General features: G+C 42.1%; 1 protein-coding gene across 3 annotated transcripts in view; it reads right to left on the bottom strand.

The window, feature by feature from the left end:
• The window catches only part of LOC108255716 (apoptosis inducing factor mitochondria associated 3), a 33,691-nt gene that overhangs the window by 8,782 nt on the left and 9,707 nt on the right, over nt 1-15,202 (bottom strand). The window contains exons 2-12 of one of the 3 annotated variants that reach the window (XM_053674579.1): nt 11,491-11,721; nt 8,775-8,988; nt 7,604-7,713; nt 7,312-7,421; nt 6,941-6,985; nt 6,744-6,840; nt 5,438-5,550; nt 4,928-5,014; nt 3,847-3,938; nt 1,058-1,188; nt 347-462 (exon numbers count right to left, since the gene is read on the bottom strand). In XM_053674579.1, the coding sequence (XP_053530554.1) occupies nt 347-462; nt 1,058-1,188; nt 3,847-3,938; nt 4,928-5,014; nt 5,438-5,550; nt 6,744-6,840; nt 6,941-6,985; nt 7,312-7,421; nt 7,604-7,713; nt 8,775-8,988; nt 11,491-11,521 (1,146 nt within the window). In that variant the 5' untranslated portion in view covers nt 11,522-11,721. Of the gene's footprint in view, nt 1-346; nt 463-1,057; nt 1,189-3,846; nt 3,939-4,927; nt 5,015-5,437; nt 5,551-6,743; nt 6,841-6,940; nt 6,986-7,311; nt 7,422-7,603; nt 7,714-8,774; nt 9,370-11,490; nt 11,722-15,202 lie in introns of those variants that run through there. The other 2 variants (XM_053674580.1, XM_053674578.1) reach the window with 2 other exon arrangements.

The raw sequence follows: 15,202 nt of genomic DNA, 5'->3' as shown, positions 1-15,202 counted from the left end.
AGTCAAGTTCCTCTCAAGGTTATAATATATATATATATAAAATAATATATCGTCTCGTCCTTGTTCTGCTTGCTGTTCTGTCGAGAATGGTTCATCTTCTGTATGTGTGCTTTAAGTGGTAGTGAGAAAGCTACGTTTTCTTAACGCTCAAAACATTCCATCTGGGATGGAATCTTAAAACAGATCTTATTACGTGTGTTTTCTGTAGCTGTCCTGCATATGGTAAGATCACTGTTTGTGTTAGTTCTCTACTTATGTACTGGAGCTACGAGGCTAACGTAGCTAACAAGTGATGGACGAACAGTTTCTTGACGTTAGTAAATAAAGGTAGTGACGGTGCTCTCACCTTCATCAGAGCTTTTCCTACTTTCTCCCCCAGAGCTTTACGGAAAGGCACCGCGTCGATGCCGATCACAGAGACCGAGTGAGCTTTATCTGTAAGAGCAGCTGCGACCTCCATACCTGGACACAGGTAAGCACTTATTAGAGCGAAAACTCTGGAAAAAATATCATATTTTCCCATATCGTAGCCGATAAATCTAAGACGTTGGTATCGGACGTTAGCTTGTTTAGTTTTGTACTGGAGCTGTAATATTGTTGTAGTCAATAATGAAAGCTTGTCGAACAAACAACTAAACATACACCCTAGTGTGAGAATATTCCACATCTGTAACTTGCCATCATGGGGCAGTGGTGGCTTAGCGGTTAAGGCTCTGGGTTACTGATCCGAAGGTCAAGGGTTCAAGCCCTAGCACTGCCAAGCTGCCACTGTTGGGCCCTTGAGCAAGGCCCTTAACCCTCTCTGCTCCAGGTGTGCTGTATCATATCTGACCCTGCACTCTGACCCTAACGTGCTGAGGTATGTGAAGAAAAGAATTTCACTATGCTGTAATGTATATGTGACCAATAAAGACTTATTATTATCTGAGCCATAAATAAAATGACCTACTTCAGCACTTTTGAGAATATTACATAATGAAGGAGACATTACGCTCCAGCATGACCCGGTGAGATAATGTCTAATGGAAATACTGCAACGTTTGTCATGACTTCTCACCTATAAACGAGGTCCCGACGATGACGGCGTTCTTGCTGCTGGCCAGTCTGGCTATGCTGTTCGCGTCCTCAGGAGTTCTCAGATGAAACACGTTGCTCACGTCTTTACCTTTGAAGTTTATGGACTTGGGCCTTCGAGTATGAGAGAGAGAGAGAGTGAGAGAGAGAGAGAGAGAGAGAGAGAGAGAGAGAGAGAGAGAGAGAGAGAGAGAGAGAGAGAGAGAGAGAGAGAGAGAGAGAGAGATGAGGTTATCAGTCACCGTCAGGTCACTTTTTTGGCTTCCTGACATGGTACCCAAAATACTGTCTGATATAATATATAGAACCATATTTATGTAATACTTCTCTTTCTATTTTATGGTACCATCTGATAGTCTGTGGTTGTATTGGATATGTATTTATGTTCAAATACAAATAATGTATAGTATTTTTAGTAAGGAGTGAAACACTCGGGGGTGTGGCGTTATAGAAAAATAATCAGCGATTCAATAATCAGTGACCAGAAGGTAGTGGGTTGTAGACTGACACAATATTAGACATATTAGATGGTATATTGTGTAAGTATCACTGTTGTAGGAAAGACAAAGTTACAGATGATTTCATCTTGAGTGAAGGTTTGGGACCTCAATTCCACATGGACGTTCTCGCTGTGGTCGTTGGGACTACGGTTGCAGCGATGGCCTCGGGACTGCAATTCCCCCATACAGTTCTACACTCAGGTCTCCTTTAGTGAACAGTGGACTAGTTCAACAAACAGACTTCATGTTCAAACCATAATGAACTTTCCTTTACTTTCACTCTATCCGAACATTGAAGTGTTGTAAATTTTCTAAGAATGGTTAGTTAGAATACGGTCCTGCAACGGCTCTGACTAGTGTTTCTGTTTACATTCGTTCTGGCCTGGAAATAAGCTCCGCCCCCAGATATAACAGACTTGCCCAGCCCTGTAACTCAAGGCATACCCTGTATGGAGGGAAAGAGGAAGGATTAGCAATGTTTCCAGGTCTAAAAATTACAAACCGCCCCTTTAAATGTAGCTGCATGCCTTTCATGGGCCACCTTTTTCCCCATGGTACATTTGCAATTACAATAACCTGAATAACTTCTGGCCCAGAATGATCTGCTTTTCTAATATTTTGATACCGTGCGTCGTACAGAAATAATTATACATGTTTCTGCTTGTACTCAAATAACGCCTGAATGACATAATGATCCTATTCTCAAGATGAAGCACATAAAGTGCTGACATAAGACAGAATATTTCCTCATCCATGGGAATCGTGTAACAGGACACTGTTGCTAAATATGTACTGTTTTGAGGTATTTTCCTATATGTACGAATAGCTAATAAATGCATTAAAGACGGGAATAACGCAGCAATCCTCGCACAACCGTCACAGCCTGTTCAGCAGGGGAGGATGAGAGCTGACTGAGCAACGACTTCCTCATGAATCAGAGAATTTTCTGTTCATGTCAACACTTCCGAATGCCAAGATTCCCCTCTATAATTTCAGATCGTTCATTTATTCAGGACTCGGCCGAGCTCTGATCAGGACAGAATGATTAATGGCGACCCTGCACTAGTTATGAATCATAAGTGAAGAAATTGTAATAAATGAATGGGACATTTTCTCATACAATGTTTTGCTATAAAAAAAACATGCTGTTTTTTTTAAATATATTTTATATAAACGAAAATATAGACATTTCAATGTAATGTTGATGCTAGTTATATTTCTTATTATATTCATCCGTATTTTTCCTTCATCACATATATTATGGGCCAGTAACATGGATGATATTCGTCTGTTAGTTGTTTATTGATGTTTATATCACACCACTGCTGAATTCTTGATTCTGATTGATCAGAATTTGTTGATTAATTGTCTATAACAGCAGCTCTGACAATAGTTCCAGGCAAACCAGGTTTATATCAATGCGCTTGTTGTGATACTGTATGTTGTCAAAATGTTATAGAAAATTGTGTAATTGTTGACATGGTGACATTTTCTGTGAACTGATTTAACAATTTTTGGAAGGAGTCTCCAGTGTCGGCGCTTCGTAACAGTCAGAAGTAAAGCTGTAAATTTTTAATTAAAAAAAATTTTTTTTTTTTAACATGATAAGCTTCAAGAGAGAGAAAAAAAGAGAGGCTGGTGAGGGAATGATGGCTCATGCAGCATGTTTCAAAAAAAGTTGGGACAGGGGCGATTTAGGACTAATAGCGATGTGAGAAGTTGGAATAAGAAGCTAATGTGAAACAGGTGAGGCAATTGTCTAATCATAGTATATTAAGGAGCCTCCAAAAAAGGCCTAGTCCTTCAAGAGCAAGGATGGGTGGAGGCTCGGCAATCTGCCAACAGATGAGCCAGCGAATAATCCAACACTTTGAGAACAACATTCCCCAAAGACAAATCGGTAGGATTTCGGGGAATTTCACCTTCTACAGTGCACAATAGAATTAAAAGATTCAAGGAATCCGGTCAAATCTCGGTGTGTAAAGGGCAAGGCCGAAAACCACTTCTGAATGCGCGTGATCTCCGATCCCTCAGACGTCACTGTCTTAAAACCCGTCATGAGTCTGTAATGGATCTCCTGACATGGGCTCAGGAATACTTTGGTAAACCTCTGTCACTCAGCACCATTCGCCGCTGCATCCACAGATGCAAGTTAAGGCTTTACTACACAAAGCAGAAGCCATACATCAACACTGTCCAGAAGCTCCGCCGACTTCTCTGCAATACATCGGGTCTTGCCCATTGCGTTACGAAGAGAAATTGTTTTTTTTACCTGCTTCCTGTTGCAATGAAGAGCTTCTTGTACTCCATCTTATAGCCATCCTGAAACATTACGGTTTTTGTTTTTACATCGACTGACACAACCTGAGGAGGGAAAATCATAGATAGTTAAGATCAGGAAGACCAGGAAAATAAAAATAGAGCTACTAGAAACTGCCTGAATACTGTATATTACAATTAGACTAATTTGAGGTCACTTTTCAGGATTTAAATCAAACAGTTTTTTCATTTTCAAAACTTGATGTAAAACTTGTTATAGTCCAGTAAAAGAGATGGGCCACTGCTGTTTTTTTGTTGTTGTTGTTTTCTCAAATAAAGCATATTTGTACTATATTTAGTACAATATACATATATATATATATATATATATATATATATATATATATGTACTATATTTACATATATGTACTATATACACACATTATTTACATATATACATATATGTACTATATTTAGTTTTACTTTTCTATTTATTTAGTGGGCCAACTGGGTGGATGGGTGTAATGTAGTATATATATATATATATATATATATATAACTTCAGGATGGTAACACACGATGGCCTCATTGATTATTTTCCTATATTAGCATGACTCCAAGTGTTTATTCTTTTATTATACAGCAATTCCTCCATGGTCCACTAATTTGACTGGACAAGCGGCGTTCCAAGAGTGCTGATATTTCCTTTAACCAGACTGGGACGTTTCACTGTGTGTATCTCGCCACTCGTCTGTGTTCACTGCATAAATGTCCACTTTCCAGTTTGAAACAGTTACTACAGTAGTGCTAGTAGCACTTGGAAAATTTAACATGAAACCACAAAAGCTTGTGACACCAAATTTGACCAGGAGCAACTTTAACGGGAACGAACGATTTGCTATAAAGTGAGTGACGCTTCTTCTGGATCTTTTTCTGCTAACGGAGCAAAAATAAACAGAACGTTTGGCCATATTGTGTCTGAAAAGTCACTTAGTCGGTATTCATTTCCTGTTTATAGAACTGTTGTATGAAAGCAATATGAAAAAGAAAGGGATAATGCTTAATCACTGAGCAACATACAAGATGAAGTGTACCTCTTTCTCCAGCAGCAGTTCGATGTCGTGGCTCTGGAAGAACTCGGTCGGGCGCAGTTGTAGCTGCTCAGCTGTGCTGTCTAATGACTATAAAGACAAAGAAGCACAAACACACTCTGTGGTTAACAACTAGGCTGGAGAAAATCTAATGTGGAATCAAATTAAACATATGAACTCTGCACACTGCCCATGACATATTTAGTGTCTGAAGTGGATATTACTAGGGACCAGAAACCCAAACTTTGGCCACCAAACATGTCTTGTCTGATCAACTACAAATTGGGGAAAAAAGAGGAAATGGTACACAGTAAACCCAAGTCCACTCAAGAAACTACCTTAGCTGGGAACTGTATGGTAGAGAAAACAGTCAGATCTAAAAGCAGGTTATAGAGTAAGGACTCGGAGTAAGAAGGTTTGAAACACACGCTTGGGTTGGTCAGGTTAATCAGACCCCGAGGGGAACACGGCTCTCCTGCACTGCGCGGTGTGTTGCAGTGACTCTGTACAAACCTTACTCAGTTTAGGCCTGTCATACGGAGGGTGTTTGTCCATGCTGCACATCACAATGCGGTCAGTGAAGCCTTCCTGTCTCAGCGTCTCTGCACACACCAACGCAGCAGGACCTGAGAGAAAATGTTCAATAGTAGTGAGTGTGGGAAATGTGAAATAACGAGCGAGTGCCACTGAGGTCCAGACAAGAACTAATACTGGCCAAGGGAGAAATATAACAGAAAAAAAAAATCAGGTTTTTTTGGACTCTCATATGTGAAATTATGTGTGATGATGTTGGACAGAAGCCTCTTTCTGGGCAAATCATTTAAATGGACAGAAGCATCCTCCTTGGTAAAGCTCCATGTTGGACTCCAATTTCCTGCTAGGCAAAGCATTATTTTTGGCAGAAGCCCCTGGCTGGACAGAAGACCTCTGCTGGCAAATCATGCCACTATTTGGGCAGAAGTCCCTGGGTGGGCAGAGGTCTCCTGCTGGACCGCATGCTGGGGAGAAGCTTGCTGCTTTCTGTTGAGCAGAAGCTCCTGGTTAGGCAGATGCCTCATGCTTATCAAAGCCTGTTTTTGGGCAGAAGCCCCTGTTTGGGTAGAAGCCCCCAGCTGGGTGAAGGAACATAGTTAGAGTCAGCAGAAGCGCCTGGTCAGGCCGAAATCTCCAGTGGGGCAAAACCTCATGTTGGGGAGAGGCCCTGACTGAATGGAAGCCCCTGTTTTGGCAGAAGCCTCCTGCTGGGCAAAGCCCCATGTTGGGCAGAAGCCCCTTGTCAGGCAGAAATCTCCAGTGGGGCAAAGCCTCATGTTAAGCAGAAGCCCCTGGTTAGGCAGAACTCTCCAGTGGGGGCAAAGCCTCATGTTTGGGCAGAAGCCTCCTGCTGGGCAAAGCCCCATGTTGTACAGAAGCCTCTGGTTTGGCAGAAGCCTCCTACTGGTCAAAGCCCCATGTAGGACAGAGGCCTTCTACAAATGCTTCCAGCTGGCCAAGGCCCCAGTGTTGGGCAGAAGTCTCCTCCTGGCTGATGTCCCATGTTGGGCAGAAGCCCCTAAGCGGGCAAAGCCAATACTGGGCAGACATCTATGATAAGCAGAGACATATTTTTCTTGTCTTTTAAACTTTTGAAGTTCAGTGTTAGGTAGAAAAGGTGTTTTTTCAACACTTTAAAACAGTGTTCTCTACATGAACCATTTGATCCATTTTGGCACGTTCGTCATACACAGACGTTATGCGCTCCGAATCAGTTTGATAGTTGACGTTGACTTGTCGCAGCTAAACTATTGCTTTTGTTCGAGCAGGTGTGTAGGGTTCTAACCTGATCCAATGATGAGAACGTGGCTAAAGCTTGTACTGGAGTTGATGACGGCTGAGCACTTGGCCATGGCCTTTGTCCTCCTCTGTGTCTGTAGAGCCTGTCACACCACACAATTACAACAATAACTGATGCTTGTTATACCTCGGCTTCACACACTTACTGTACACCTCACACATCAGACGAAAAGAGTGCTTTACCTGTTTGTTTGCCCGTATGATCACCTTCTCCTTTTCAACTCTGACCTGTGGCAAAAGGAGGTTAAATGTGAGTGACCTGTCCGTGTCTTACATTTCTCTCTTCTTTCAAATTAAAGGTGCGGCCTCAGGTCTACACCGCTCTCGCGAGTAAGACTTGAGACTTATAGCTATAAATCTTCACACACTCGACACCAACAGCCAGCCAGTTAATGAGTTCTGGCTCATTTAGGGTAAAGGTCAAAATTGTGTACATTGATTTTTTTGTTGTTGTTTTGTTTCTTTAGACAAAGTAAGTATCCCTTTAAGTGGAAATCAGTATTGCATAAGAATGGTATATGAGCAGAAGCCTGGGACTAAACTTGAAGTATCACCTGAAAAGTGGGAAGGCTGTCCAGACCCGGGAAGTCCTCGATGTCTCCGGTTGCAATGTTGAAACAGGCTCCGTGCCACGGACACCGAACATGTCCTTTGGATAAAACTCCTGCCGCAGGGTACAGTAAACGTTCAAACACGTATTAAGACCTGTTAAAGACTTTCACTATAATCCAATGATTTCTAACCCAATTCGTAAATCAACGATCTCTTTATAGTCAATTTCCTGTTTGGAGCTCGTTCTGCACCATTGCTAAGCAAAAAAAAAAGCCCATGGAAGACCTTCCTCACCTTTAACCAGTGGTGCCCCGTAGTGTGGGCATTTGTGTGCCATGGCAGAGAATTCCCCATGTTCTTTAATGAGCAGAGCTCTGCCTGGCCCCAAGTCCACCTCACGCATCCTGCAAGATCCATCACACACCATTAAAGAAACACCCCAACGCTTTCAACCTAGTCCATTACACTTGTGTGATTACCATGGACAAAGAATTTCAACTCATTTCCTTGTACCCCTGTATTTTTGTAACGCCCTCTTAACCCAGTGGCTTTTTTTCCACGGCAAGGACAGGATTTCGTTTTTCTTTTTTCTTTTATAACCGAACCCTGCGTCATACTTTTCCAGAACGTCGTCTTGGACGAACGGTTTTGACCCCGTTCGACTAATTAAAAGACGAGAAAATGGCGAAACTGATTTAGTGGTTTCCAGGCAATAGCGGTGATTACATATGCAATCGATACTTTTATAGTTTTTGAATTTGTAAATAGTTTTGCAAACTGTATTATTGTTGTTGATTTTTTTTTTTTTTTTCTGGTCATTTCATTATTACGAGCTATTTTGTGTAGATTCGTGAAAGAATCCTACTTAAGACCATTTCGTGTAAAACTACAGTTGTGGATATGTTCGAAGGGGGTTAAAACTTATGCAAGACACTGTAAGGAAAACGAAACGGAAATCTGCTTCCTCAAAATTCACTTCTGATCAAAGTCTAACTAAACTAACTAAAACTATATAGCATTTAAAATATGCAACAATAAAAGACAGATTAAACACTAATATTACTGTAATGCTATAACAATAAAACCAAACTTAGAAACGAAAGGTTTTTAACATCAAAACCACACATTTTACGTCTTGAAAAAAAATCACCTCATCTCTTAAATCACAAATTACGAGGTTAGTTAAAAATACCTTGAAATTCTGTAAAAAAAAATACGTTTTGAATAAACATTTAGTGACAAAGTTGCACAACAGTTTTCTGTTAAACATCCCTGAAGGCCTATTTCTTCAGCATGCGAATTTCCCAGAGGAGACATACCACTATCAATCATTTTCATTCACTGGTCCACGCTGATGTCAAGCACAAACTTCCGTCATGCTCATACACCCGCTCTGTTCACAGAACATGAAACATTCACACAACACTGGAAGTGCACCGGGCGTAAATAAAAACGTGCGTCTTACTGTCCGTTCTCCAGGTCTTTGACATGGCACACTGTGGCCTCGATGTAGTCTCGCTGTTTGTGTGAGGGACGCAGGACGGACGAGTCGTCATCCGAGCAGTGACCCAGAGAACCGTTCGGATGACACTCCGAGAGCGGACTAGCCTTACCGTTCGGAGACATCAGGTCCGCTTCCTTCTCCTTCTCCAGGAGGGTGAGCTCAACTTTGACCTCTACTGCCAAGGCATCACAAATACAAAAGCAAATCAGAGTTTGAACATTGAACATTTTCTAGATCCATTTAAACTCTACTGTATGTGATACGGGGCGCACGGTGGCTTAGTGCTTAGCACGTTCACCTCACACTTCACACCTCCAGGCTCGGGGGTTCGATTCCCACCGTGGCCCTGTGTGTGCGGAGTTTGCATGTTCTCCCCGTGCTGCGGGGGTTTCCTCCGGGTACTCCGGTTTCCTCCCCCAGTCCAAAGACATGCACGGTAGGCTGATTGGCGTGTCTAAAGTGTCCGTAGTGTACGAATGGGTGTGTGAGTGTGTATGTGATTGTGCCCTGCGATGGATTGGCACCCTGTCCAGGGTGTCCCCGACGCTCCCTGGGATAGGCTCCAGGTTCCCCGTGACCCTGAAGGAAGGATAAGCGGTATAGAAGATGGATGGATGTGATACGGTACAGACACTGTGGCACAGATAGATTACTTTCCTTCTTGAAGAAATATAGTAACAACCTAGATAGAGGACTGTACGCCAGACGCTCCACAGACAGGTTTTTCCAAATTGCTGTCGTATAAGAGGAACGAATAAAGCGCTGAAGGACGTCGATTGTATTCAGATGACAGCATGCCTCATGATGTTTGATTCCTTCTGTGAATCATTCCTATAACGTGATACATGATTGTGTAACGCGGTTCCGCCGCAAGCCAGTGTGGAACCTGCTTTCTCTCTCACCGGCTGGAAAATCATTTTCTGAGAACCCAGGTCTTACGCCTTAATCTCAGAGAGAATTCTCTCCTGCTGAGCGAAGCTTAATTAAAGTCAATGGAAAATCATAAGAGACGACCGAGTCGGCGGTGGAGAAGAAAGAATGCTTTATAATTAGTGACACTGTGGCAGCTAAACAAGACCTAGCTCTTCAGTACACGCTATACAGAGTATATTTTGTAGTTTGCTTGAAATGCATGGTGTAACATTTACTCGCAGACCAGAAATCCAAACGCCATTGAGTTACAGAGGAAGTGAACACGTAGCTATGGAACGATAAAGGTATGTATAAAATGCAGTACAATATGGATACCACTTCTAAGTAATTATCAATGTTTTACTAAACCGTAAAGCTGAAAAAATATAATAAAAGCTGACTTTCTATTTGATTTATTCACATACCTGTCTCTCTGTCTTTCCATACCCTTTATTCTACCATCACACATTCATACACACGAGCAAACAGTCTTAAAACCAAGCAAATGATCCGAGTTAGTATTTCATGTAATGTAAAATGAAAACACTACTGAATAACATCTTCCAGAGAGTTCTCAGATATCTTTCCAAGTAAGAATCTAAGACATGGTGGTAAAAAATCAAAATGACACAATTTCCCCCTTGTTACCTAGAAACCGTTACCAAGAGAATTCAAGGTCCTTTGTCCTGAAGGTTTTCCTGTAGTGGTCATGTTAACTCAACAGCTCTGACTGTTACAAAGCACTGACACTGTTTATTATGAGGCTTCGGTTATGAGGAACGTCCACCGTACAAGTCCCTGTGTAAGCTGTGACTATAGAAACGTTAACGTATGTGAACGAGTGCCTTCATTTAAACCCGTGCCTGGATCCCAGCAACACTGTCAGAGCTGCTGTTATAGGAAATGAATCGACACCTTCTGACCAATCGGATTCGAGAACTCGACAGCGATGTGGGATAACGAGGTAATGAGCGAAGTCCGTCTCTTTCAAGATCTTTTCTGTAAAAAGAAAATAAATGAGAAAATCTCTGCCTCAAACCACTTCCACTTCTTCAGTGATGTCACTCAGATTTGCCAATGGGGTTTTGGACAGTATGACTTATTGTCATCTCTCTCTCTCTCTCTCTCTCTCTCTCTCATATATATACATCCCAAACACATCTCTCCGGATCAACTGCATTTGGCTCAAGTGGGAAATACAAGAACTGCAAGGCTTTTTGTACACTGAATAGCTTTTCGCTGAAATATCGAATTGTTTATCGTTTTATTTATTTATTTATTTATTTTCGGCATGATAAAAGGCATACAGCGTAGGTTCCCTCTGTTTGATCTCGCTGCTTCCTAAAAATCCATGCGCCTACACTCTGACAGTTGCACACAAAAAAAAGCCAGCCTGTTGACAGATGAAACCATATTTCTGCCCTTCAGCTACTCAAGATGTAAAAAAGAAAGGGGAAAAAAAAGAAAAAAAAAACCCAGAAGCAGAACAGCGATACATTGTGCAACATTCAAACACTTGCCACTCATATTTCTGTTTAATCCCCATGAAACACAGAGAGCAATTGAGAGCATTAAAATTCCTGCACCAGCACCGAAAGAACGCCACGCCACACGGGGGTCGGGGGGGGGCAGGTTAGACTGACCTATATATAGGCGGAGAAACAAGTGCCAATTATTACAGGATTTGAAGGTGTGGGTAGGTGGGGGTGTACAAGAGAGCGAGAGAGAGAGAGAGTGTGTGTATGTGTGTGTGTGTGTGTGTCACCTGGTTTGGGTTTGGAGAGGCATCCTCCCATGGTGGGCCCGCAGTGAAGCCAGGAGACCTGGTGATTGGGAAGCCCAGGGAGGGCGCGGGCGGGTGTGGGGGGCAGGCAGGATCAGACGCTCACAGTAGGCCACAGGGAGCGGAGGTGGATATGGACACAGCGCTGCAGCAGGGAATTCTGGGCCTGCTTGGCCCGTTCAGCCATATCACAGCTCAGCCACTGCACATAACCTGAGAAGAGAAGAGCAACATGGTTAAAAAGTTCATTTAAGCATACCATATTAAAACAAAAATAAAGGTCATGGCATGCTATAACCATTCACCCTAATATTATGCTTTATTACGGTCATACTACTAGGATATTTCTGATTTCTGATCGGTTAAGAGCATGGCTCAGTAAATTTGCTTTCATATTTCGAAATCAGCATGTTTGTACCCCAAACAGCATTTAAACAGAGCCTTTAAAAAGGATCTGGTCTGTTGTTCGTTCACCTTATGACCTCACGTATTTCGTGCATTGTTGTATTATTCTCGTATCAGAAAGTTACAGATTTGAACGTTCCAGTGTTTTGTCTTATAAACTTCAGAAGAGAGTTATAATATCGAGGCTGGTGGCAAAAAAAAAGTCGACTGTTTTCACTGCTATGATGTGTGTCATAAATGAACAACATTCAATGCTACTATAAACGCTTAAAAAGCGCAACTTGTCGTTCGTTAATAAATGAAACGTCGTAATCGTTGGCAATTTGCTGTGGTATAAGCTGAATAAAACACATGCAGATATGAAAGTAATCTACCTCGGGATCGTATCACACCAGCATGGACACTTTGTGAGGTCAGTTTTCCTGTCACTGGGCAATACATCCGGTCTGTATAAAGTAGGCTACTAGTTTTTACAACAGAGTTTGTTGTCTCAACTATCTCTAATACCTCATGACGTTAATACAATATTTTCCTACGAATGTTCTATGAATTTTGTGCGATCCGACAATCTGAGGTCTCGTTACATGTGTTCGGACACGCGTTATTAAAAAAACGAAAGACAGAATGAAACGTGTGACGATCAAGCCCGTGCTAAACGAGTTGAGTCACACTGCTACAAATGAATGGTGCACAGTGTGATCTGATAGCAGGACAGTGTGGTCTCCCATACTCCTATACGGCTCCGTACACTCGAAAATGCACAATACACTGCAGCTACGGCAGAATTATTAATCACGCTCTCTCCCCCTGTGAAGGAGGTATCAGTGGTGCATGCAGATACGGCAAACCCGGGGCTGATATAGCTGTGTTGTTAATCAGACTGCAGATCATTTTAATTAGGGTACCACAAGAGAACAAAATGATCCTGGGATTCTGAATATAGAAGTAGTAGAAATGTGAAGAGAGAATATCTTGTGGAGTCAGAGCACAGGCAGACAACATTAAACAAGAGCAATCCATAATCAAAACAACGAAAAAAGGTTACAACCGGGTGTCATAACGCAGTACAGAACAGAATATGAGGCGTAGACTCAGCAATACAGGAGCACGATAAGACTTGGTGAAGAGACGTAGAAAGAGCAGGGTAGGCATAGACAAACTGATCAGTGCGCTAACACGAAACAGGTGAACACAGTCAGATAACAGAACAGTGACCGCGAAGTGAACGCAGAACAAAAATGACATGAGAGCAAATTACTCTACCAGTTGCCCTGAAATACATTACAGTTACATTACCGCTGGAAACACAGTGTGCTAAAACGTATTAAGAACCTTAAAATAGTTTTCATGAAAAATGGTATTATGTACTGAAATAGGAGTGAGCTTGATGAGTAGTGGGTGTAGTAGGACATGCTCGTTTAAAGAAAAAGAAAAAAAATACTTCAATAAAATGTGACAAGGAGCAGTAAAACCAAAATTGCCGACTTATAAACCAAACTGAAAGAAATGATGCACTTTGGCCAAACTATGCTATGTTGCAACTTAGTGAAAAATAATGAAAAGCGGGAAGTAATTTATATCGAGAGTAATTAATATTGATAAAATGTCACAATGTTGAACGTAATAAGCCAGTCTCCGGCGACTTAAATACTTTCTTTCTTTATCCACGGATTAATCAGCTGAAGGATCTAGAAAAAAATTCTGGAAAAGAAACAAAGGGTACAGACATACAGGTGACAAAGTGAAAAACAGTGTCTCTGTTATGCTGTGGGGGGGGGGGGGGGGGGGGGGGGGGGGGCACTTACTTATTTTGCTGTCATGGTTTGAGTTCACTTGTCCCCTTAGAGGGAAGAGTCCCTACAAATCGATCCTGTTTCCGATCACCTTTATCCTGTGATGAAACATTTCTGCGATGGGCGTGGCCTCTTCCAGTATGACACTGCCCCCAGCACACAAGGGCTCACTGAATGGTCCAGTGTGGATGAAAATCATGTAAATAATATGTTTTAACCTTCAGACTCACCAGACTGAAACACAGTTGAACATCTATGGGAGGTTTTGGAGTGATGTGTTAGATAGCGCTCTACATCACTATATGTTTTTTTTTTTTACATGATGTAAAAGAAAACGTGATTTTTCAGACCAGGCCGCCATCCAGTTCTGATGCTCACGTGCCCATTGTAGGTGGTGGACGGGGGTCAGCATGGGCACGCTGACCGTGTCTGCGGCTACGCAGCGAGCTGTGATGCCATGTGTGTTCTGACTGCTTTCTATAATTGCCAGCATTGACTTTTTCAGCAATTCTGTGGGAACGGACCAGACGGGCTAGCCTTCGCTCCCCACGCACATCAGTGAGCCTTGGGAGCCCATGACGCTGTCGCCGGTTCACCGGTTCCCCTTCCCTGGACCGCTTTTAGTAGCTATTAACCACTACATATCGGGAACACCCCACAAGACCTGCTGTTTTGGAGACGCTCTGACCCAGTCGTCTAGCCGTCACAATTTGGCCCTTATCAAAGTCGCTCAGATCCTTACGCTTGCCCATTTTTCCTGCTTCCAACACGTCAACTTCGAGAACTGACTGCCTAATACATCCCACCCCTTCGACAGGTCCCACTGTAACCTGCTAATCAATGTTATTCACGTCACCTGTCAGTGGTTTTAATGTTATGGCTGATCGGTGTATATTCTGCAGTGTTTCTTGTACTTCTGTGGTTCCTCGTTCCCTTTAGTAAATAGAAATTTATAGATCTGCTTATAAGATTTCAATGACAGAGGTATGTACATATATTTTCTTTGACTCTAAATCAGAGTATGTTTGGTTTGTAGAGCCATTTTGTGATCTTTATGTACACTGAGCTACAATGTAAGTTGTCTTGATTATCGTCAACAAAAATTGATTTGAGGGTTAAGTCAACTTGACATCACAACTGACAAAAGCATTCCTTTATATCTGCTCCCGTAGGTTTATGTCGGTTGTCTATGTAGGCCTACGTATGTGCCATGAAGCACTTTGGATGTGTACTACCAAAAAAAAAAAAAGAAGTCTTTTTGCGAGTGTGAAAGAGTAATGACTCATGTAATAACCCGGATGATACACGATCATAGGACAATAGACTCGATTACACTTCATCTGCACTCCATAAAACACGCACAGGTCCAGCAATTATTGGAGCACAAGCATAGATTTTAAATGCTAAAACATGCTTTTAAGGGGCTCTGCCTTAGAGGACCACTTGATATTCACATCACACCCAAAGGTCCTGGAAATGGCGAGTGGAAAGAACAA

This window comes from Ictalurus punctatus, chromosome 22, assembly GCF_001660625.3.
Source record: "Ictalurus punctatus breed USDA103 chromosome 22, Coco_2.0, whole genome shotgun sequence".
Taxonomy (NCBI): domain Eukaryota; kingdom Metazoa; phylum Chordata; class Actinopteri; order Siluriformes; family Ictaluridae; genus Ictalurus; species Ictalurus punctatus.
Note: the sequence above shows the minus strand (reverse complement) of the source record. Positions and strands in the feature narration are given on the sequence as shown.